Raw genomic sequence first — 24,656 nt, 5'->3', positions numbered from 1 at the left:
AACATTCTCATATGCCATTTCCATCCTTTGCTATGAACCAGCTCTGCCCCAGTCTGCTCAGATCTAAGCAGAGTAAAGCTCTGACCTAGTAATCTGGTGTCATGTTCACAGTGTTCTCAGTACCCATTGTGAGTAGTCAATAATTATTAACCACTAATGAAAAGTCACAAATGACTAATAGAAAACATGAGCCTGTATTTCTTCCTAGACAAATAATGCATTACTTGATGAGTCTAAGTCATCAATCAATAACCGAAACTATAAAATCTGGCCACTGACTGCTAGGAATTCATCCTGAAGAAATAATTAGATAAGTGTGCAAAAATATAAGTAGAAATATGTTTATTGCGGCATTACATATACAGGGGAAAAAAGAGAGAAAGAAAGAGGGGAAAGGGAAAGAGAGAAAACAGCTAAATATACAAAGAATACAGTCAGGGCTTGCAAATAACAGAATACCATGCAAGCATTAGACACCATATGTATGGAGAAAAATCAAATAAAACCTCAGCTCTTTGTACATGTGAATTTGAAAACTTTCAAAATCAGAACATAAAAATGTTGACAATTTAAAAAAAAAAACTACTTTTATTTCATCAAACAGTCCCATTGCCTACTTTTCTTTAAAAAGTGTGTATCTCAGTGGTGCAATGCATGCTCAGGAGGAACAAGGCCTCGGGTTCAATTCCTGGCACATAAAAAAGTAAAAATCAGAAAAAATAAAAGCTATTCCCATTTGGAGAAGAAAAGAAATATTTTCACCCACCAAAGTCAATGCAATCAAGACATTCACACATAGATATACATATTCATACATACACACTTACACACAGATGCACACACACACACACACACACACACACACACTTTAAAAACTGGAAAACTATCTGCTTAGCAGCAGGGCTTCTCGTCCTTTTGCTAAGATCAAGGATAAACACTCTAGTATGTGTTTTGTTTCTTAAATATTTGTTCTTCATTTTAAATAAGTATCTCACTGTCTCTAGCATTTAAATAAATTATTTTTCCATTGTTTTATTGTGAAAATTTTAACTTACAACAAATACATGAGGTGAAAGTACAACAAAAACAAAACAAAAACCCCTCTTTCATTCCTTCTCCCAGTTCTACACCATTCCTCTAAATACCTGCTGCATGTGAACACACACTTCAGACTTAAAGGCTTAATTTCTCAGATGACAGCAGATTAAATATACTGACCTGCCTTTTGTCTCAACCTCCTGTACGACTTCTTATTGCTTAGTATTCCTCTGAACAATATGCTGTTTCCCTGTTGATTGCCTATAACGTTTTAGTAATGCGTCCATGTCTACATCCCTTCTAGAACCTGCAGATACTGTTACTTGGCTTCAGAAGTTAACCATTAGCTTCTGCCCAGGATTCCCTAGGGAACAGAACCTGAGGCAAAGCTTCCAAAATGAGCAATTCTTGGGATGTAAAATTTCAGTATATGAGGGATGAGAAGGAAAGACAATGAGGCCTCAAAGAAGAGGGACAACACGAAGTCTGGTGACAGAGCCCCTCCAGTGACCTCACAGGCCTCACGGCTGTCTCCATTCAGAGTATGACCCACCATAACCTGCAACTGCAGCAGGAGGAAGAAGGGAAGAAGGGAAAAGCAATTACAAGGCCTCTTCTCTGTCAAGTGTGCCCCTGAAGCTCACCTAATCCTCAGTAGTCACTGAAGGCAATACCGTCTTACCTCTTATGGTTATCATCTGAGACTGTAGGTGTGAGTCACAGGCCCTCCCACCAAAGGAGGCAAGTGCTGGCAGGGTAAAGAGGTGGGAAGAAGTGCATCCTAGAATGTCCGGCCCACCCCTTCTACTAAAGGCAGTGACTAGACAGGCCTCATTCTTCTTACTCTGCCAACAGCTTTCTAATGGATCTGACAGAGAAGCAGCAAACACTGCTTTGTTCCATCTTGTTGTGCTTCCAGCATGTATATGTTTCTTATAAACTTCGGTGAGCTCTTTTCACTCTCTTAACACAGACAAGACAATTAACGGCAAGAATCACTCAGTTCTGTCCTACTTCATAAAATTACTTAAGGCTGCCTAGATCAGACATTTAAGGCAGCCAGTCAGCTTGAATGCAGTACCATAAAGTCTCTTCTTGATAGCTCTTTGGCCCTTAGATGTAGCAAAAGAGGACATGGCAAAGACATGACAACTAACTTATCCCCAGGTTCTAGAATCAAATTTGGCAAGGTCAGGAAAACATTAGCATGTAAGAAAACTCTGCATCTCCCATGGTTGTCCTAAGGTTGTTGACTTTGGATAGAATGCTTCACTGTTAAGTAAAACACCTGCTTGTCAGGACTTCTGAGAGCCACTCCACAAGTGCTGCTTAGTGACTGCTTCAAGTTTCTTTTATCACATAGGATTCAGACCACAGACAAGCACCTTAATCAACACAACACAAAGCTTATTTCCATGCAAGGATGGGCACTGGGAAATTCAGACCACATGTATTTATAATACCATGTATTTGTAACAACATCATCTCTTTTTTTTTTCTACTAATGTTTTTCCCCTTTTTTTTTCAAGAACCAATCTGACTATTCTTTTAGATTCAATTTCTGAATTGGACCTACTGCTCAGTCCACTCACCTAATTCTCCCCATTCTGTCTTGGCTATTCTCTGAAGTAAAAGTCTAACAGACATATTATAGCGTGGCCTGTAGAGCTATGAAGTAGTAATGTTTACTCTCAAACAGTGGGGACTGGAGAGATGGTTCAGTGGTTAGGGTGCACACTGCTATGACCTCAGTTAGCACCACCCACATCGGGTAGTCCACAATCACCTAGAACTTTATCTCCAGAAGGGTCCTACACCTCTAATCTCCATGACACTTGAACTCACATGCACATACCACACCACTTCTCATCATTTAAAATACAAATAAATATTTAAAATTAAACATATGTCAAATACCAGAAAGTCTCGGTCCATATGCACTGTGAGATAAAACTGCATTGTCCCAGAAAAGGGATACTACACAGTGTACCTATAAACAATGTTCTGACGCTATTTTTAACCTAAGTCTGCAATAATAATAAGAAAACAAGGGATGCATTTATTTTCAACTTGGTTAATAAAATCTAATTCATTCAACTGATCTAATCTATCTGGAGAAAAACTATTTTCCAAATTCTAAAGGAATATGACTTTAATTTTGTAAGAATCAGTTTGCTACTGAACAGCCTAGAAAGGAAAGATATTAATTTTGCCTCTCAATAATTTTTCTATAATCTCACCCTGGTCATTTATTCAAAAGGACTGCAGCATGACTAATATTCCTAGCAACAGCAGCATTGAATCTCGCTTATTTTTGATAGCATATTTATTAATAAAAATTTGCCTCTACTTTACATTTAAATTGTACCTACAATTTATAGACTGTTTTCTATATATCTAATTTCAATAAGTTATAATCGCTTATCTCAACTTTACAAACTGACAATGCACAGCTAACCTCCAAAAGCAAATGTATCAGTATTGGAAGCAAGACTTTAGCAATAAATGGGAACAGAAATAGAATGAAATTAACCTACTATGCCTTCTTTCTCTTGGCCTAAAGCAAATCCATATTGGTTCACTTTCCCAATTTGAGCTTTTAAAAATGCATGCTAAATTTCCCTATATTGTATTTCAATCAATTGCCTAAGCTCAGACTATAATGCCATAAATAAAGTACTTGATCATAAATTTCTCAACAGACATAAAATCAAAGACACCCAACACCTACAAATTAAGTAAGAAAAAAAAAAAACTGTACAACTAAAAACTGAAAAGAAGTTAACATATCAAGTTCCAGCTGATCAGTCAGCTGGCCACTCTATTCTGAACAGATTCCATCTTTAAGCCCCACACTGGATTAAGATTATAAACCTGTACCAAAATCATCTTGATCTAGTCTTTTCATTTTATGTTTTCTTATAAATTATGAAGCTATGGGGAAAAGTCAATCACCTTTCAAATGTTTGACGCACAGGCATGACTTAGAATAGCAATGATGTGAGCTATTTAACAGGCTCGGTATGAAATGAGGGAGAGCTGTAAAACAGCACACACTTGAGCTTAGGTACACACACACACCACCACCACCACCAACAACAACAACAATAACACTTCAAATGCCTAGAAGATCCCAAGTCTCCCATGATTTTGTATTTACATCACTAACAAGAAACTCAAGTAATATTTTTAAAGGCCTAAAGAAACTAGCACTTTTCTAGGTTTTTTTTTCATACAAACAAGAGCTAATCCACATTTTATCACACTATAAAGTATATTTAAAAGAATACATGAACTTAACTTGAATTGATTTTTTTACAAGATATGATTAAATGGTATTTAAACCAAATGCCACTGTGTCAAGCTGGATAAAAATACTTAACTGCTCTATTTATTTTGTCAAGCTAAATCAATTTCTTAACAGTACTATTTGAGGCTGCGTGTTGTGGTGCATACCTGCAGCCCTATGACCTGGGAGGCGGAAGGAGGAGGATCATGGGTTCAAGACGGACATGGGCTGTACAGTAAAATCAAGTCTCAGGAAAAAACAAAGTGTTGTCTGAACAGAAGTACAGTCTACATTCTCCAAATTTCAGAATGTGTTGCAAGTTCAGAACTTATTAATTAAACAAGTAGAAACTGGCAACTTGTGTCTATTGTTCTGTTCTCTCTGTGGTAGGTATTTCAGGCAACTTGGTCAATTTAGAAGACAGAAGATAACTGGCACTTGACTCTCCCATTGGGCACAAGGTAATGAATAAAAAGATTTCGGATACTATCCAAGCATAAAAATAAACAAAAAGCAAGTATAGTTGATGACATATTGTTCTAGACATGTCTCTGACTCTCAGAGTTTCATGTCAGTGTATTTCCTCAAGAACACCTCTCTCACACATGTATTTGTATACATCTGTAAACACAGAAACACGCTTACATTTCCAATTACTAAAGCTATGCATCTACTGATATCATTTCTGACACGTTGCAATTTAAACTCACAGAGCAGATGTTGGCCCAAGAAATTCCACGACACTGTTGTCTATCTTAGATGGTGTCACCATCCCTTAAGTGATGCTCTGTTGGGGACCAAATGTGTTAATTCTCTCATCATTTTGTTACTCAAAGATGATTATGTGCTTGGGTGACACTGGGTAAAAAACTAGACTATAGAAAAAAAGGAGCATAGCATTACTGACAGACAAGAATGAAGCGGAGAGCCAGGACGCCAGCTTCATGGCTGGGCCATGCTCAGCTGAAGCACTCTGTCAACATGAACCAAACCCTGATCAAGCCAGAAGAGGTCAGGTGTTGGTCTAAAGAGAAATTTTCTCACTTTAAATTCTCCATGGAAACCACTACAAATATAAAGGGAGGGGCAGAGAGAGAGAGAGAGAGAGAGAGAGAGAGAGAATATTAACCTTTGAAAGAATCATAAAACCTAATTCAGCTTTATAAAGTCATAAGCCAGTGACAATGTATGAATTATATGATTTGTTGGTTCTACACTGATCAGCAGAAATGGTAGATGACACTAAAAACTGAATAATTTGGAATCTCAAGTTTACTGAGAAAATCACATTAGAAACACATCAATTTCTTAAAATTTTTAGAAGATAGCCAATAATAAAGTCATTCGCCTTTAGTCCTTCCACTTGGGAGGCAGAAGTAGGTGGATTTGTGAGTTTGGGGCCAACCTGGTCTATACCATGAGCTCCAAGACAGCCAGAGCTAAATAGTGAGATTCTGTCTCTAAAATAATAATAAAAAAAAAAAAAAGAAAAAAGAAAAGAAACAAAACAAAAACTCAGAAGATGATATATAGTTAACCAACATTAATGTAGGATTTCAAGGGGATTCCAGCATTAGTTTATACTAACACAGCCTGAAGAGGCTCAATAAATCTTAAGGTAAGTTTATCATAGCGACCCTCAATTTTACATCACATTTAAAAATATATTTAAAAACAGATGGACAAACTGTAGCACTTGGAAGTAAAGAAATCCAGCACAACAGCAGAGATACAACAGCACACGTTCAGGAGGATACAGCACACACAAAGGAAATGCTCGCCGAATACTTAAAAACATGTACAAAAAACCAAGATGAAAAGTAATAAAAATGATTTAACTAGTGTGTACAAACATTAGATATTTGAAATATTCAGTCTCTCAATATATAAAACGTCGAGCCAAATCTGACAGGAGATAGGTACAGGAAAGGAAATTAACTTCAAAACTTCTCCAAATAGATTTATAATGCCAAGTTAAAGAATCCTAAATGCTAAGAACTGAAACACTTAAAGATAAATTTCAAAGCAGTTTGAAAACTTCTAAGTAGTGGTCAGAGACATATTCAGAATGCAGTATTAGTGACAGAGAGATACAGCTTTGCTGCTTCAGGTTTTTAAACGCCTTATTTCTTAACAATAATATCAAACTCCCACTTCTGTAATAGCCAATGGAATGATGTGTAGCAAGTAGTAAAAACAAGAAAGAGTAAACATATTCACATATATGCATATGTGTGTACATACAGAAAAGGAAAGCACCACCACCAAAACAGTGATTCTACACTGGCTTACTAATATACTTTGAAACTTTTTATTTACATTAAAAAGTGAAGTGATGTCCATACCAATATTTGTTTATACATTACAGATACATATACCTTAGTCATTTTTGTACTTAATGTGGTTAAAATTATGAAACTATAATATTCAATCCATGTTGAAATTTCACAGTGTAAATCTAAACATAAGAGCAACACTTGTAAACACTTCAAAGGCCACACACTGACTCTGAGGTCACTATAGAGACTCAGCTTCAGAAACACAGCAGACAAATTGTCTATTGTTTCATGATTCCTAACTTGTTATGACTCTGCTGATACTCACAGTCACTGGTAAATACAGAGAGAAACAGTACTGTGCTGTCAAGGCAGAACACACAGCTATAAAGTAAAGGACCTGATCGGCAGCACAGTTCTCTTAAAGGAGAAGTACGCGAGACCAATGACAGTCCTGGGAAAGTCGTCAGGCTCCACAGAAATGCACCAAAGTCTCAGGATCCGTAAGGAAACAGAATATAAAACATATATGCCAAAGAGCTAAAATTCTTGAATGTTGAATAATGTGGTATGAGAAAAATAACCCAAAAGGCTAAATGAGGCAAGCTGTCTAGAACCTACATTTGTGCTTGCTTGTCTGGGGAACTTACTCAGTCTCCAGGCTAAATTAAACTAATAACTTCTTAAGCCTTACCTTCCTCACCTGTCAGCAAGATAATACCCTTCAGGACTGTCAGAAGGGCTAGTTGAGACTAACCTGGATTTCCTTTAATGCATACATAAAAAGTACTATATAAAGATACAAGCTATTTGATCATAACAGTACATAATAGGACTTATTTATTCATAAAATATAAGTATATAAGTCTATTAACTTTTGTGTTAATAATTTTTAAAATAAATGTGAAATTAAAATGACTATGTGATAGCTGGGCATGGTGGCACATGTCTTCAATTCCAGCACTCTGGAGGCAGAGGCAGAGGGATCTCTGTGAGTTCAAGGCCAGCCTGGTCTATAAAGCAAGTTCCAAGAAAGCCAGGAAACAGAGAAAATCTGTCTCAAAAACCAAAACAAAGCAAAGTAAAACAACAACCAAACAAAAATATTACTAAGAGATAGAAAAACAATATACAAAATTTATGTATTATAAATGAATGAAGGGCATGACTCATTTCTTTAGAAAAAGATTGTTCCTAAATTTACAATCCTCTTTTTATGAACCAAAATAACAGAATATTTAGTGTTTTCCTAATATTTTTCAAATATATCAAAAACACAACTTAAGGAAAACCTGAAAAACTCTAAGATGTTAAGTTATATATTATGTCTACATAATTAAGTAGTCATGTATCCAAAGGAATATTAAAGTGACAGGAATTAAATCAGAATCTGATTCCAAAGCAATCTAATGTCACTAGGCCCAGTGTGGACCCTAGACAGTTATTCCAAGCTAAACTTACATGAGTTTACTATAGCAACAGCGAGTTGTCATTTAAAGATGGGATGTTATGCCTTAAAGTCATTCACAAGTTTTGTTTAAAATATATCTTATACATAATATATATATATATATATATATAATATGTAATGTTATATATATAATATTTTAAGTGAAGAATGAAGCTGTGCTTTATACAAACATGAAAATACAGACTAACAAGTTACATCCTTTCCTCAGCAAAGGACAGGAAAGCTCTGAAGCTCAGGTAAGTGCATGCACAGAAGGAACTGAATGCTGACCAGAAGATCACACCCTTTAAGCCAGGGTTCCAGTAGAGTAAATGGGTAATACACAGAATGAGGCAGAAGCAAGAATTCTATAGCTCCTAGAAACTCTTCAACCCTTTAAAAGGCAATATGGTAAAACATTTGGTGTTATCACTAATACATGCTGCTTTTCTGTATCAGAAATAACCTGTATGTAGAGACTAATAAATTTGATTCAAAATAGATTTCTTTTTCTAATATAACAGAACATATTATAATAAAGTATATGCTATTAGAATAGTGCTTTTATAGTAATTTCTCTATAACAATTTCTAATTAAAATATTCTGGTTACTTTTTAACTTAACACAAATTTTAAAAAATCATTTCTTAAACTAAACAAAAATTATTCTTACATTACTTGGGGCTTTAACATCAGAATTCTGTTAGTCTATCTAAATGTACAACTGTTTTAGTTTAAAAGCCCTGTTCTACTGCACATAAAATAACAAGCTCACTTCCTGACAAGTAAGCAATACTAGTTTCCTGTAAATGAGGGCGACCAGGAAATTTGGGTTGCTAAATTTTCTTAACTTATATGAACTACATAGGAAAGCAAACTTTTTTTTAATAGTTTTTATTTATTAACACAAGACTATAACATATTTGATACAAATAAAATATACTTTTCTAAATTGTCATCTTGATTCTTCAATTTTATTTTTAATTACATATTAAAATTTCTTTAATTTCTAACAGTTATTTTACTGTGTCTACAAGAGAGATAAATACACAAAAGGAGCATGTTTATGTATTTCACACAAGAGGCAGAACAGGCTATGTCAACTGGGAAACACTGCCCTCTATAGGACAGGGTTTTAAATGACAACTGAATGTATTCAATACAGTACAGCCAACAAATTTTGGATTTTCCTGCCAGCCTTGTTTTTGAAGCAAAATTATTCTCCTCTGTCAGACTGCTCAGTGCTGGGGAAGGAGCCCAGAGCCTCATGTGTGCTAGGCAACTGCTTCACCACAGAGCTACACCTCAGCCCTCTTTACATCTGCATTGGGTACCATAGACACAACTGCCACGTGAGTTCAGTTCAGCCTAATAGGAACTAGTACACAGCCTGTTTCAGGTGCTGTGGATGCGGCATAGCCTAAATTCTGATATGTTTACAGTACAATGGCAGAGAAAGATAACTTCAATTTCAAATAGTAAGTACAACACAAGAACAGACCACAGAAAAGTCACGGTTTGCATTTCAGGATGACTCAAAGGAGAAGGGAGCATGCTCCTGCAGGTGAACAGGCTAGGCTGCGTCTTGAGGGCTGAGAACACATCTAGTAAAGACAGAACAACTGAACTAATCCTGAAGGGAGCAGGATGTGGGGCAGTGGGTACTAACAACTCTGGGCTATGCTCCAAATTAATTTGGGGGGCACATAAAAACAAACAAAATCAATAAAAATAAATGCCAGGTTCAGAGTGCTGCTCCAGTGTCTATATTCTTAAATCTCCCCACAGAGCATTCTGATGTGCAACTGCCTCCATCCCACAAGAGCTAGGATGACAGCCATCTGATTCGATGTCTAGGTTTTTAATGACTATTTACAGATAAAAGACCAGTAGATGATGCTACCCAAACTGGATGAACAGTAGCAGGCTTTGCAAAGGCTGGATGGCTACTGGACATCTACACAACTGCTTTATTGGAGACTTTCAGATCTCATAGCTATTATCTTTCTAGGTAACACACAGGTAAAATAAAATGGATCTCAGAGTCACCAAACATGTGAGGCAAAGAGAGACGATCTTACTAATGACATTCCAAGTGAATGTCAAGTTATAAGTTGTTTGGTTTTTTTTTTTTTCCTTTTTTTAAGGAAAAGGGAATAATTAGTGAAAACTAAGCTACTGACAATAGCACTGAAACACACAGAAAGCCCTGGTAACTCCCAAAATAAAATCCTCATTCTATTTCCTATGAGCTTTGCGCCCTCTGGTGGTCACAAGAGGTTTGACTAGGGATGAGTAGAAAGTATCAGATGAAGAAACACAACACTACATGAACTATCCAGACTTGCACTTATGGAACTGACAAGTAAATGTTCAAATTATATCTTTTAATCTGCTAGAGACATCTCAATTGGAAAGTACTTCTTGAGTCTTTGGAACTCTAATTATGTTAGTATTGTTAGTATTGCAGATGCTCACTGGTCATGGTACTTGTCTTCTTCTGAAAGTTTCATAATGCACTGTGATTGCCCCCTCCCCATACCTCTCGTCTCCTCCCACTCCTGGTGGCATCGGCTCTGAGTGCCACGTAAGCAGCTCTTCAGCACTGTGTACGTGGAGTCACACTTCTAAAGAGCACGGTGTGCTGTGTGGGGTGTGTTGCAAAGGACTTTCTAAGGTTTCATTTTATACTCTCCCATGGGTTTTAAACTCTTGTTCCACATATATATATATTTCCCACCCAGCACCAGGAAATGTTTAATCTTAAAAAACAAACAAGAACCAGCTTTCACATCTGTTGTGTGGCATCACTAACAGGAAGGCAGTATACAATTTAAACTGTCCTAATTCTTCCCGATTTCAGCATTCTCAGAAGGATCCCATCCTTATCATGGCAGAAAGTGCAGAGACATCTGAATGGCTCACTGTTCCCTTTGTACTCCTTGCCTTCAAGCCTTTTTGTCTCTGCTCAATCCGAGCAAATCTCTTCATCCTTGCTGTAGGATCTTGCAGCATGGACAACAATGTGCGGACGCTTCTCTTGGGAAAGGCGCTTTGACCTTCCCTCAAGATTCGTTCACTTTTGTTCTCCACGGGTCTGCTCTCAATCAGGTGACAGAGCCTGCGATGATGACGGGCTGGCTGCTTGGCACTGGGATTCAGGTTTAGCTTTTTCTTGACCTTTACGAGTGTTTCTGGTTCTAGGACTTCTGAATCATAGGATGAGTCCTCGTCATCTTTCATCTGAGGAGTTTCTGGGTCCTCAACAGGGTCGACTTTCTCTGATGGCTCCTCCATGGCAGTTGGGCAGAAGCCTCAAAAACTAGCTCCGAGCAAAAGTGCTTGGTCTCTGAAAAGACCTCGATCTAAGCTCCAACTAGCAGAGGCGAAGTGAGTCTGTTCCACATATTTTATGTCTGTATTAGTTTTATTAAGGTATTGTTTGCTAGACAATATAGAAGAATATACCTTTTTACAAGTTTATGACTGGAGTATGCTCACTATAGAAATATTTCCCTTTTCATTCAGAGTAAAAGCCATAATCCTGAAAATGAACTACCATGTTTATTGTCTAGTAAATCTTCTAGTTCTCTGCTCCTCCTTCCCTCCTGTTTAGCCCTGGCAGTTTGTAAAGCACAGCAGGTATGACCCAGCCATAAACTGTATTATCTGGCCCCTCTACAGCCTGTGGAACGTTCTTCCATACTACTGCGCACTTCTCCCTTCCTGGATGTTCAAGGTCACCTTTTTAGTGAGCTTTCTTGATCAGCATATTGAAATTATTCCCTCCTCCTGTATACCTTCTGCCTCTCCCTGCTTTCTGTTCATATTTTCTCACCTTCTCAAACACTGTACTATGTACTTATATTACTACTTACTCTTGCCACAGCAGAAGCTCCTCTGAGCAGACACTGTCTGCCTGTGCCACCAGCAACCATATCCCAGTCCACAAGCTATAACTTATATAAAACAAAGTACAACTAATACATAGGGTGATGATAATTCTTTAACAGATGTTAGGAAAAAGAAAAATAGTTATTGTATTTTATAGAATGAAGGATTGTCTGATTCTAGAATCCAAAATAAAGCCAATTAAGGTCTAAAAACCAATCTATCTGAGGGTTATCAACACTAGAATTGCAAAATAAAGCCAACTAAAATCTTAGAAAAGTCTTTTTATAGTTGGTTCAATATAACAGTACTCTTTTACATGTTAGGATAAAATTTAAGTACACATCCAAAATATGTGATAGTGTATTTTAATCAGTGAGATCTGGAGAAGAGTTCAAATTTAATCACATTGTTTGTGAGCACTGGAAACTTTTGTACAGAGCTTAAGAGAGACAGCGGCCATCACACTATCCACTACTGAACAAGAATCTCTTCAGAGAGGTAAGAAAAATGGTAAGTAGTCTTCAAGAATCGTGAAAAGATCTGATTTTTAATTTAGAAAACTTCTTCCAGAACTGTTAATATGTTTACCAGGCTATAAAAAAAAAAAGACTAGTGAGATTTTGTCTTTAAAAGGTGGCCAGGGGGATAGAAAAAAATCACCTTCAGTTAAAAGAGGGGCCACGGTGGAGCATGCCCTTAATCCCAGCACTAACTAGGGAGACATAGCCAAGCAGATGTCTGAGTTTGAGGGCAGCTTGATCCACAGAGTGAGTTCTAGGACAGCCAGGGCTCCACAGTGAAGCCCTGTCTCCAAAACCAAAACAAAATGAGCAAAAAAGAAAAGAAAGAAAATCATCGCCGGGCGGTGGTGGCGCGCACCTTTAATCCCAGCACTTGGGAGGCAGAGGCAGGCGGATTTCTGAGTTCAAGGCCAGTGAGTTCCAGGACAGCCAAAGGCTATACAGAGAAACCCTGTCTCGAAAAACCAAAAAAAAAAAAAAAAAAAAAGAAAGAAAGAAAGAAAGAAAGAAAAAAAGAAAATCATCTTCAAAGATGTAACCTGAAGTAGCACTGGATTAGGGTGGACTGATGTCCTCACACAAGAAAGAGAGGAAGAGTCAAATAAAGAGACAACCATGTGAAGACAAAGGCAGACACTCTGACAGCTAATCATGCTTGCCAACTTGACACACCTGGGAAGAGGGAACTTCAGCTGAGGATTTGCCTCCAACAGACTGGCTCGTAGGCATGTCTGCAGGGTACCTTCTTGACTGCTAACTGATACAGGGGCCCAGCACACTGAGTAGTACCATCCCCAAGCAGGCGGCCTGGGCTATACAAGAAAGGTAGCTGAACAGGAGCCTGCAAAGGAGGCAGTAAGCACATTCCTTCATGGTCTCTGCTTCAGTTCCTGGCTCTAGGTCCCTGCCTTGAGTTTTTGCCTTAATTTTCTCCAGTCATGGACTGTAACATATAAGGCAAACAAACCCTTTCTCCCCAAGTTACTTTCAGCTGCTGTTTTGTCCCAGCAACACAAGAGCAAGCTAAAACAGCCATCACAAGACACCTAACACCTGCAAGCCACCAGAAGATGAAGAAGGAAGCATTCTTCCCTACAGATGCTAAAACTCCTCCTTTCAGACATCTACCCTCCAGACTACGAGAAAATAAATTTCTAGTGTTTTAAGGAGCTTGTGGCACTTTGCTACAGCAGCCCTAGAAAACTAACAGAGTTGGAATATCTTGTGTCAGTAAGAAACAGTCCCAATGATTAGGGCACACGAAAAGGACAGAGGACCTAGTCTGAAGATTCTTAGTATTATTCTGTATGAATAAAACAGAAATTCATACATTTATATACTATAAATACATAGGTATATAGATGGTAAAAACCATGGGTGCTGAAAATCCCTATACATTCTTGTTCAATTGACTGGGTCCCTACCTCTCTGTATGCAGGCCATTTCTCAGGGCTGTGTGACCACCAAAACACCTTTGGGAATGCAGTAACGTTTCTCCAGCCTCTGACAAAAAGTGGGCTTGCTGTAAGTCGTAAATTCCCATAACTCCGAGTTCTTTCTTTCGCTATATGCACAACCCACTGCATATGCAGAAATCCAACTAACCCTACCTGTGTCATCCTGTGGGGCTTGGGAAATGGATGCAAAACAAATGAAGCTCATGCAGTTTGCCAAGCCCTGGGTTGACCCAGGAACCAGAGGCTTTGCCAGCATTTAAGAAACAGAAACAGGGTCACCTAGCTTGTACATAGGGCAAAATCTCAGACCTTTCACTTCTCTTTTTAAGAGATTAATGGGTGGATGGTGGATGGACAGACAGATGAATGGAGAAATGAGAAGTTCTTTCTGTTTTAGTTAGGGTTACTATCACTGTGATGAACACCATGACCAAGGCAACTTGGAGAGGAAAGGGTTTATTCGTCTTATGCTTCCACATCACAGTTCGTCATCAAAGGAAGCCAGGACAGTAACTCAAGCATGGCAGGCTCCTAGAAGCAGAGACAACGGAAGAGTGCTGCTCACATGGCCTGCGCATCCTTTCTTATAGAACCCAGGACCACCAGCCCAGGGGTGGCCCCACCCAATGGGTTAGGCCCTCCCACACCAATCACTAATTAAGAAAATGCCCCCACAGGCTTGCCTACAGGTCATCTTATGGGGGGCATCTTTCTATCGAGGGTCCTTCCTCTCTGATAACTTTAGCTCCTGTCAAGTTGACATAAAATTAGCCAGGATGTTCTCATATAGTTGAATGACAAATAATAAACATAGAACAAACAAAGGAGTTCAAAATCATTACTAAACGTTAAAAACCAGTTGGTGAAATCCAATTAGAAAAAATATATGCATCTAGATAGTCTCAAAGTGTTCCTCACAAATTACTCACTAATTATAAAGAAATAGGAACTTCTTGGTAGAGAAATCTGTCAGATGCCATCATTATCCAAGTGATCAAAGTTGACATCGTCAATACCAAGACAGAGACCCAGTAGCTGCTGCTGGTGAACTGCACTGAGACACGCTTCTGTGTTACTCCTAAAATGTGCAATCTGAAGCGGATTAGGAGCAATCCAAAATGAGAGACATTCTCCAAAATAACTGCTTTATCATTTTCCATACTTATATTCAAACTGTTGCAGATTAGAAAAGCCTAAAGAAATATGCCACGTAAATACAATGCACAATTTGAAATCAGGTCATGGTAGGAATTTTAGCAAATACTTGGAAAGGACATTGTTAAAGTAAATGAAAAATGTGAATATGCACTACAGATTTCACAATAAGGATGGATCAATATTAAAATTTCTAATCTTTCTAGAAGCTTCCTAAAATACATACACAAATATTAAAATTCCAGATTTTGATTATTTAGGTATAGATATGAAAAGAAAGCTATTTGTTAGAAAATAAATATTCAAGTATTTAGGGAAAATGAACACGATATCGCCAATTTATCTCAAACAATTTAGAAAAAATACTTAGCTGGGCAGAGGTGACTCATACCTTTAATCCCAGCACTCAAAGGCAGAAGCTGCCTGATCTACCCTGTCTCAAAAAAAACAAAAACAAACTAACAATTTATAGATACTATGTGTGTAGGAATGTATACCCAGAATGACAGAGCAAATATAACTGATAAATCTAGATAAAGGCCATATAGAAGGACATTTCTTCTACTATTGAAATTTTTTAAATTGTCTGTATTAAGCTGAACATCCCCCTGCCAAAATTACATAAAGACAAAAGGATTCTTTTTATATCCCACTGACCAACAAGCTCTCGAGGTCAAACACAGACGAAGCCACAGGCAGGGGGTTGCATTCAGTCACCATGTAGCTTTAACAAAAATAACCGCTTCAAGGTCTGCAACTTTATATATCAAACATAAAGGTTCGGTTTGGTTTGGTTTGGTTTGGTTTGGGTTCTGTCTGTGTGTGAGTAAGTCCATGTGTTTCTAACAGCAGGTGTGGCAAGGCTGAGTCACTCAAAGTGCAGAAGTGTCTGTCTGTCTGCCTGTCTGTCTTTTTTAAAGATGGATCCTATTTTTTTTTCTTTTCTTCTCTTTTCTTTCTTTTAAGACTTATTTATTTATTTATTAATTATACAGTGTTCTGCTTGCATGTATGCCTGCATGCCAGAAGAGGGCACCAGATCTCATTATAGATGGTTGTGAGCCACCATGAGGTTGCTGGGAATTGAACTCAGGACCTCTTAAAGAGCAGCCAGTGCTCTACACCTCTGAGCCATCTCTCCAGCATAGAAGTTTCTAATGTCTTTATTACTTACTAACTGTAGGCAAGTTAATGAACCTCTCTGTATGTCTGAATTTCCTAACTTTTAAAATATAGGCAATAATAGTTCTAAGATTTTTGTGGCAATTTCAAAAGATAATACATGTAAACCAAGACCATATATAATGTGTGTTTAGTTTATTTCTTATAAACAATTTAGCAAAAAAAAAGTAATTCTTTTATTTTCGTCTTTTTTTTTTTGAAGGGGTATGATGGGACTTGAACTCAGAGTTTCGGAATTGCTAAGCAAGTGCTCTAACACTGGGCTCATTTCCAGTCCATGAAAATCACTCTTTTTGTCCTAAATGACTAATGTCAAATCTGATGTCAAAGCTCTCCTGATATTGAGGTTATGGTATTATGCCTCTTACCAATCTAACAGCAAAGGGAAAAAAAATAAAAAAGGAAGTCAAGAAGGGGCAGCGTAGAGCATGTAATCCAGAGACTGAGCGTAAACCACACACAGCTGCTGCACACACACAAATGTATGTGAGATGCAAAATCCCTCTTCACAAGATGCAGCTTTTGTTGCTGTTGCCTCTGTGTTGTTTGGGCTTTCTGAGACTGGGCTTTAGTATGTCTCTTGGCTGTCCTGGAATGTAGACCAGGCTGAGATCTACCTGGTTCTCTGCCTCTGCTTGGCATCTTTACAAGATTGCAGCATTTGTTTGGTTTAGGTTTGGGTTTTTCAAAACAGAGTTTCTCTCTGTAGCCCTGGCTGTCCTGAAACTCGACCTATAGACCAGGCTAGCCTCTGTCTGCCTCTGCCTCCTGTGCTGGAATTAAAGGTAATCAAATTATCCCAACCCCTAATCTATATACCTTTTCACCAGTACTTGGCTTCATTTTCTTTTAGTATTTTAAATGGGAGGATGGAGAGACAGCTCAGTCGTTAATATATACATTACATATGTAATACATGTAAGAGCACATATAGCTCTTCTAAGGACTGGGGTTCAGTTCCCAGTATCCAAATGGCAGCTCACAACCCCTGTAATTCTAACTCTGGGGATGGGGGCAAACAGCTTTTGCTGCATTCGGTGGGCACCAGGAATGCACACAGTGCACACACATACATGTGAGTACTCACAGATACACATTAAATACATTTTTTAAAAATATATTTTCCAGGGGCATCAGGATGGATTGGAGGGTAAAGGCTCTTGTGTCCGAGCCTGGCTACCTGAGTTTAATACTCAAGGCCCACATGATACAGGAAGAAAACAGAACCCCTTGCAAGTTGTCTTCTGACTTCTAAATGCATGTGGTACACGCACACAATAATTTAATTTTTAAATGCTTTTAAAAATATTTCAAAATAAAATTAACAACCCCATCTGTGCTAAATTCTTCCTAGGCATTCTCCATAAGCATCCTAGAAAGGTAGTCCATGCACGTTAACATCATCCAATGCCCCTAACAGCCACAGTCATTTTTTTCTAGAATTTATATATTAAACATTAATCTTAACGTGCTTTATCAGTCCTTCATGCTTTAAACTATGCAATGGCAGAAATGTTATATTTATCTTGTATCTCAATCAACAAGTATCTCAAACTTGCATAGAAATGTTCATTAAAATATCAGAGAGGAGCTGGAGGGTTGGGTCAGTAGTGAAGAGCCCTTGCTCACCAGTTCTTTGCACTGCATGGTGGCTCACTATCAACTATGACACTGTTTCTAGGGAACTGTCGCCCTCTTATGGCCTGCATGGGCACTGCACTCACATGGTCCACATATATACATGCAGACAAAACATGCATTCCTATAAAATAAGATAAATACTTTTTTGCTTTTTTTTTTTTTTTTTTTTAAGACAAGGTTTCTCTGTGCAGCCCTGGCTGTCCTGGAACTCACTTTGTAGACCAGACTGGCCTCGAACTCAGAGATCCACCTGCACCTGCCTCTTAAGAGTTGTAGTATTATTTTCTTTATATGTATGTGTGTGTGTTGTGTGGGTGTCTGCAGGTAATATGGAAGCCAGGAGTTGGATCCCCTGAAGCTGTTCTTCCAGGTGGTTGTGAGCTACCTGATGTGGGTGCTAGGAATTAAACTCAGGACCTCTAGAAGAGCAGTGGATGCTCTTAACCACTGAGCCATCTCTCCAGCCCACCCAATTTTTTAATTGAAAGAAGTTTTCTTATTCCCAAGATTATGATCTCCAAATTCTGACATAAATTCAGTTCTTAAAAGATTAAACTATACTTCTACAAACTCTCAACTACTCAGAGGTTTCTGTATCAGTTACTGCTCATGGTAATATTTAAATAGTTATTTTCACAGATAAATGTTACAATTACCTTATAGTTTTTGATGAACTGAAGCTTAAGACATGTATGCCACTTACACCAAAGTTTAGTTAGACATTTGTTTGGGGGAAAGATAAGTTTTCAGAAGTAAACAGCTAGGAAGTCTTACCTGAGGATTCCATCCTGGATCTAGTTTTTTAACTGCCGCGATGTACTCCTGCATTGCTTGGCTAGGGCTTGAGTCGCCGAGGGCTTTCCATGCCTCCCTACAGCACAGGACAGCCAAGATGGCCTTCATTAATGATGCAAAGAACACAAACAGCATGCTTTTTTAAACAGAATCTCCGTGTATAGGCCAGGCTGACCTTAAACTCACAACATCACATCCAACCAACATATTTCCTAATATATATATTTCATTTATCTGAGGACATAAAGATAACTGTGCAGAGGAGAAGCATCCAATTATGTTTTGACAGAGAAATATAAAACTTATTACCCTATCTTGGGGCCTTTTGGAAATACTTTTTCCCTATTTGCCCTCTCTCATGTAACTGTAGAACACAGATATCTTGTGTACCTGTTGAATTTTGAAATATCACAAACTATGGTAATCTACTATTTAATCTCCCTAAATCCAGTGTTACCCCTATTGAGACTGTATCATTTACAGACCAGTAGAATACCTCCTATCTTACGAATTAACTATCCAGGCTACCAGGACAGGTCTACTCAGTTTGCTCCAGCCAACTCTGCCCTTCTAAACAGGTTTCTCTATCCTCAATCTATTATAAAGAGAGCCTGGTCCTGTTCTTCCCTGCTTTCCTGCTTCTATGAAGAAAGCAAGTTCTTCTGAGGTTTTCTAAATTGTTTACTGGCCCTCTTGATAGTTACTTATATGTATAATAACACCTCACTCCTAAATACATAAGCTTGTATCACCTGGGAATCATTTCAGTTCTATCACATAAACACAATCTATCCAGAGTCCCCTGACTGTCACAACACCGCCCTATATGACTCTGTCTTCCCAGACCAGAAGCCAAGCAGACTCACACACAACACGGCTTTATTTATCCTTCTCTTTCTCCTCCAGGACGCTGACATTTTTAAGAGTCAAAAGCAGTTATTTTACAAAATATCACTCAGCTTGGATTTGTCTAATTGTTTTCTCACCTAAATAGCATTCTTGTCAAAATGATTAATCATGATTAAAATTAGATTAAATAATTTCGGTAAGAGCAATATGTAAGTGGCATGTCCTTTACAATGGATCACACTAGGGACACATGATGTCAGTCTGTCCCATAACTAATATATTGATGAGTTGGTAATGACAGTATCTGACAGTTTTCTGCTTTACTAATTAATAAGAGTGCCTATAAAATAGAAACTTAGGAGAGGGGCAGAGAAAAATATGTAAACTTTTCAATAACACTATAAAACAAAACAAAAAAAAAAAAAACGAAGAAAACCAAGGAATGCATTAGAGAAAATAATAGTAAAGTGACAGTGACAGAGTTTCACAAAATAAAGAAGCTCAGAGTAAAGGTTACATTTGACAATCTCCAGAATAATAAAATTCCAAAAACTGCTTATCATCAAGAGAAAACTTGACACAAAAACTTAAATCAAAGCCCCGAGGATGTCCCCCATAATAACAAACAGAATGATGCCGGGCAGTGGTGGCACACGCCTTTAGTCCCAGCACTCAGGAGGCTGAGGCAGGCAGATCTCTGAGTTTGAAGGCAGCCTGGTCTACAAGGTGAATTCCAAGGGCAGCCAGGGCTACACAGAGAAACCCTGTCTTGAAAAACAAAACAAGCAAAACAACAACAACCCCAGAATGCCATCTAAAGAGTATGACTCATGTCCAGATTTGAGCTTCGGTTCTCCTCGGTTGAATGTTAGCACTGAACTAGTGTCCAGGGGAGCAAGAATCTGAATTGCAGGTGAAAAACCTATTCAGAGTAGAGTGAACCTAGGTCTAGTTTTGGATTTTTTAGATTGTCCCACTGTGAGGCAGAGGCATAGAAAAGTCTGAGATGGGGATTTATCTTGTTCTTCTCCCTTACTTTCTCTAGCTTTCTCACAATGATGCCTCTGTATGTGGGAAGCAGCAGTCCCCAGAGGCTACATGCAAGGAAACAACCTTGAGCAATACGGTAACAAAGGGCTCGCTCGTGAGAGCGCCCTCTGCTGTGGACACCTGTGTACTGACTTCAGTGCCAAAGATCCTTTACAGTCCTCTAAAAGCAGATTCTTTTAATCCCTCTTCCAACTCCCTGTCATTAGCAGCCAACAGCAGAGAGATTAATATAAAAATAATTCTTTAATCTGCTAACCCGTTTCTAATTCCTAAACCCCTAAGTCATTTCTGACAACCTTATTAAAGATTCCAAGAACTGTTCTTACCATTTTTGCTTTCCTTCAAAATCAAAGAAGTTTGGTTTAGGAATATTGCAATTTCCAATTTTGACCTAAAAAAAGAAAAGGGGGGAAATATCATGAATTTATTTTATTATTCTAAGGACCATCTAAGAATTTTTGTCTTTTCAAGTTTATTATACATATTTAGTAACTATACATTAGAAAACATTTGAAGATATATATGATAACAAAATTTAACATTCTTTTCAAAAAGCAGATGAAAGAAAAATATCAAATAATCTGATGTGAAAACAGCAGCAACACCTCCAGAGGCAGAGGAGCAGCACCAGGTGTGGTGATGTAGACACTGTAACAGGGGCACGAGGAGCAGCACCAGGTGGTGGTGTACACTGTAACAGGGGCACAAGGAACAGCACCAGGTGGTGGTGTACACTGTAACAGGGGCACAAGGAACAGCACCAGGTGGTGGTGTACACTGTAACAGAGGCACAAGGAACAGCACCAGGTGGTGGTGTACACTGTAACAGGGGCACAAGGAACAGCACCAGGTGGTGGTGTACACTGTAACAGGGGCACAAGGAACAGCACCAGGTGGTGGTGTACACTGTAACAGAGGCATGAGAAGCAGCACCAGGTGGTGGTGTACACTGTAACAGAGGCACAAGGAACAGCACCAGGTGGTGGTGTACACTGTAACAGGGGCATGAGGAGCAGCACCAGGTGTGGTGGTGATGCACACCTTTAACAGGGGCAAGTGAAGCTCTGTGCAGTCAGGGCCCTCCATGTTTACACAATGTCCTTCAGGCTGGGCATGTACACAGTAAGACCTTGTCTAAATTAACTAATTAATAAAAACACCACACAAGCAGCCTCAGCTGTCTACATAAGGTAACTACACAGGGAAAAAATGGGTGGCAAATAACTCAGTTTCTAAACTAGCAGACTAATTAAAAGACAAATTACAAACAAAAGTATAGTCTTTACTATCATTAAAATACAACTTTATAAGTTTTCATTTATTTCTGTTTGTGTGCACATAGGGGAGGTTAGAGGTCACTTTGTGTGTGTGTGTGTGTGTGTGTGTGTATACATATATATATATTCTGCTACAAATACAAAGGGAGACAGACTATACACACTATAGTACATGAGGCCATGCAACTTCTGTCTAGCTTCTACGACTGATGTATATAAAGATTATAATAAAATTATCTTATCTAAAAACAAAGGTGTGTGGGTGCTGGAGAGCTAGCCCAGCAGTGGAAAGTACCTGCCATTCTTGCAGAAGATCTGGGTTCAGTTCCCAGGACCCACCATGGCAACTTACATCCATCTGTAACTCCAGTTCCAGTAGATCTGATAACCTCTTCCAGCCCTGGCAGGCACCAGACATACCCACTCACACAGAAATTTTTTTAAGAGGTGAGGCTTAGGGCAACAAGTGACACAGTTAGGTGGGTAAAAGCACTTGCCATGCAGACCTAACAAGCTGAATTCAATCTCTAGAACTCAATTCAACAAACCTGAAAATTGTCTTCTGATCTGCACAGACTGGCTTACACACTCATCATTCATTCTCTCTCATTCTTTCTCTCTCGATGGAATTAAACAGAAAACAAAAGGAGTTCATTCTCTTTTGCTCTGCCTGAGCTAGAACACATATATTGTGTTCGTAAGCCTCTCTGACCATGGAAGCAGAATTTGAAATAGGAGTTCTCAAACTCTGTGGTCATTTCCTTTTGTCATATATACAGATTTGATTTTGTCATATATACAGATTAGAAATGAGAACTTGGACCAGGGTAAGGGGTATTGCTCAGTGGTTCAAGCATTTGTCCTGCAAGTGTAAGGACCTGAGTTCAGAGGCCCTGAACCAAATTAAATGCCAGGTAAGCACGGCAACTCACTTCTAATCGCAGAAGACCAGGATCCCCGAGGCAAGTGCTGTCAACTGCTGGGCTAGATCTCCCGCATTCTCACCCCGTTTGTTTTTAACCAAGGTATTTATTGTAATCTTTATATACAACTACAAGGTAGGCAGAAGTTGCATAGCCTCATGTACTAGAGTGTGTATAGTCTGTCTCCTATATTTGTAGCAGAGTTCACAAGTTCATGTGATTTTAGAGATGCCAGACTGGCTGGCTCCCAGATGAGCTACATCGGCAACTCTGAGTACCATGATAGACCCTGTCTCAATGAATCTGGTAGAGAGCAATCCAGGAAGGGTCCTAGTATCAGCCTCCTGCCTTAGCATGCACATGCACATACACACACACACACACACACACACACACACACGCTCGCGTGAATACACATGCACAAGAAAAAATAAATTAGATCTTTAAAATATTAGTTTATTTTAGAATAGATCTAGTATATGATAATTTAAGTAACAAATTTTTATGAAAAACAAATACATTCTAAACTAAAAAATGGAAAACAAAACAGAAAAATGGCTTTGCCATTTTTAAAAATCTCCTTACTGCCTGGCATAGTTGTACTGTCTTCAGTGGCCTATCTCTATATGTTGGTTTGGATGGAGCCCATGAGGAAATTTCAATTGCACATATAGCGTCAGACATTATTATTTTTATAGCACTCCCAGTAACTGTGGATATTCTGATACTACACCCAAACTCAATAAATGATAGTTTCTCCAAGACCAGCTATGATGCAGAATCTGAATGCACTATGGATCTTTCACACAGTCATAGTAAAAACCACTTATCTGATTTTCACTTTGAATGGAACTTCTGCTCACACTGACTTTTAACATTATCTTATAAAATCTATAGATAATAGCTCAGAGCCATTCAGCATTCCCAAATGTTGACACATTGCATTAGACATTAGTGAAATTTCACATTCATTATCGTCAACTCTTATCTCATGAAAGGTACCCTATGAGCACTGGGGAGCTGTCAAGCTCATGGTGGCAGACCCCAAGTTTTCCAAACCTCTACTTTTCCTTTCACAACTCAAATATTGTCACTGGCAACAAACATTTACAGCTGTCTTCCAGGTTCACGCTATCTTTAAGAAACTATCTGCCAAACACCCAAATCTAAACAGAGTTTCTGTTAAGTAAAAATGAAGTCCCAGGGAGCTGGAGAGATGGCTCAGTGGTTAAGAGCACTGTCTGCTCTTCCAGAGGTCTTGAGTTCAATTCTCAGCAAGAGCACATGGTAGCTCACAATCCTGGGATCTATCCTGGGATCTTATGCCATCTTCTAGCATGCAGGTAGGTGTATGAACAGACAGACAACTCATACACATAAAATAAATAAATATTTTTAAAAAATGAAGTCCCAAGGAAAAGGGACATAGTTTACTTTGTAATTCAATTATATCTGATTTTCCTCAATTTCATCAAAATAACCAATAGAATCAGGTATGTAGCAGAAGTGTCTGTGTGCTCTTCCCATTACACAACTATTTGTTTGAGACAGTCTTACTGTGTTGCTCCAACTAGCCTGCAACTTGCTATCTTGAACTCATGGAAATGACCCGCATTTGCCTCCCCAAGGTGCTGGGATCAAGGTCTTGCGCCAGCAAACCTGGCATCACACAAAATGTTGCCTAGCCCTTGTACAGGAATCTCTCTCAGTCCACATCATTATTAGCATGTGTTCATAATAACCATCAGTTCTGTAAGAAGGCTCCCCTCCACTTAGTATCTCAAGTTTAAGAATACAGCACAGGTCAGGGAGATGGCTCAGTGTGTAACCATGCTTGCTACCAAGCCTGACAACCTAAG

The 24,656-nt window shown here is 38.5% G+C and overlaps 1 protein-coding gene and 1 pseudogene across 5 annotated transcripts in view; both read right to left on the bottom strand.

Moving 5' to 3' along the window:
• Positions 1–24,656, bottom strand: part of Acbd6 (acyl-CoA binding domain containing 6) — a 126,077-nt gene that overhangs the window by 99,463 nt on the left and 1,958 nt on the right. For all 5 annotated transcript variants that reach the window (XR_013112882.1, XM_076941366.1, XM_076941367.1 and 2 more), the window contains exons 2-3: positions 20,924–20,988; positions 18,678–18,774 (exon numbers count right to left, since the gene is read on the bottom strand). Coding sequence is in view for 4 of the 5 variants with exons in the window: in XM_076941366.1 (XP_076797481.1) it covers positions 18,678–18,774; positions 20,924–20,988 (162 nt within the window). In the remaining variant the exon portion in view is untranslated. The remainder of the gene's footprint in view (positions 1–18,677; positions 18,775–20,923; positions 20,989–24,656) is intronic.
• Positions 9,016–12,487, bottom strand: LOC143443698 (developmental pluripotency-associated protein 3 pseudogene; annotated as a pseudogene).

Source organism: Arvicanthis niloticus, chromosome 10 (genome assembly GCF_011762505.2).
Source record: "Arvicanthis niloticus isolate mArvNil1 chromosome 10, mArvNil1.pat.X, whole genome shotgun sequence".
Taxonomy (NCBI): Eukaryota; Metazoa; Chordata; class Mammalia; order Rodentia; family Muridae; genus Arvicanthis; species Arvicanthis niloticus.
This window is presented reverse-complemented; position numbering and strand designations above follow the sequence as displayed.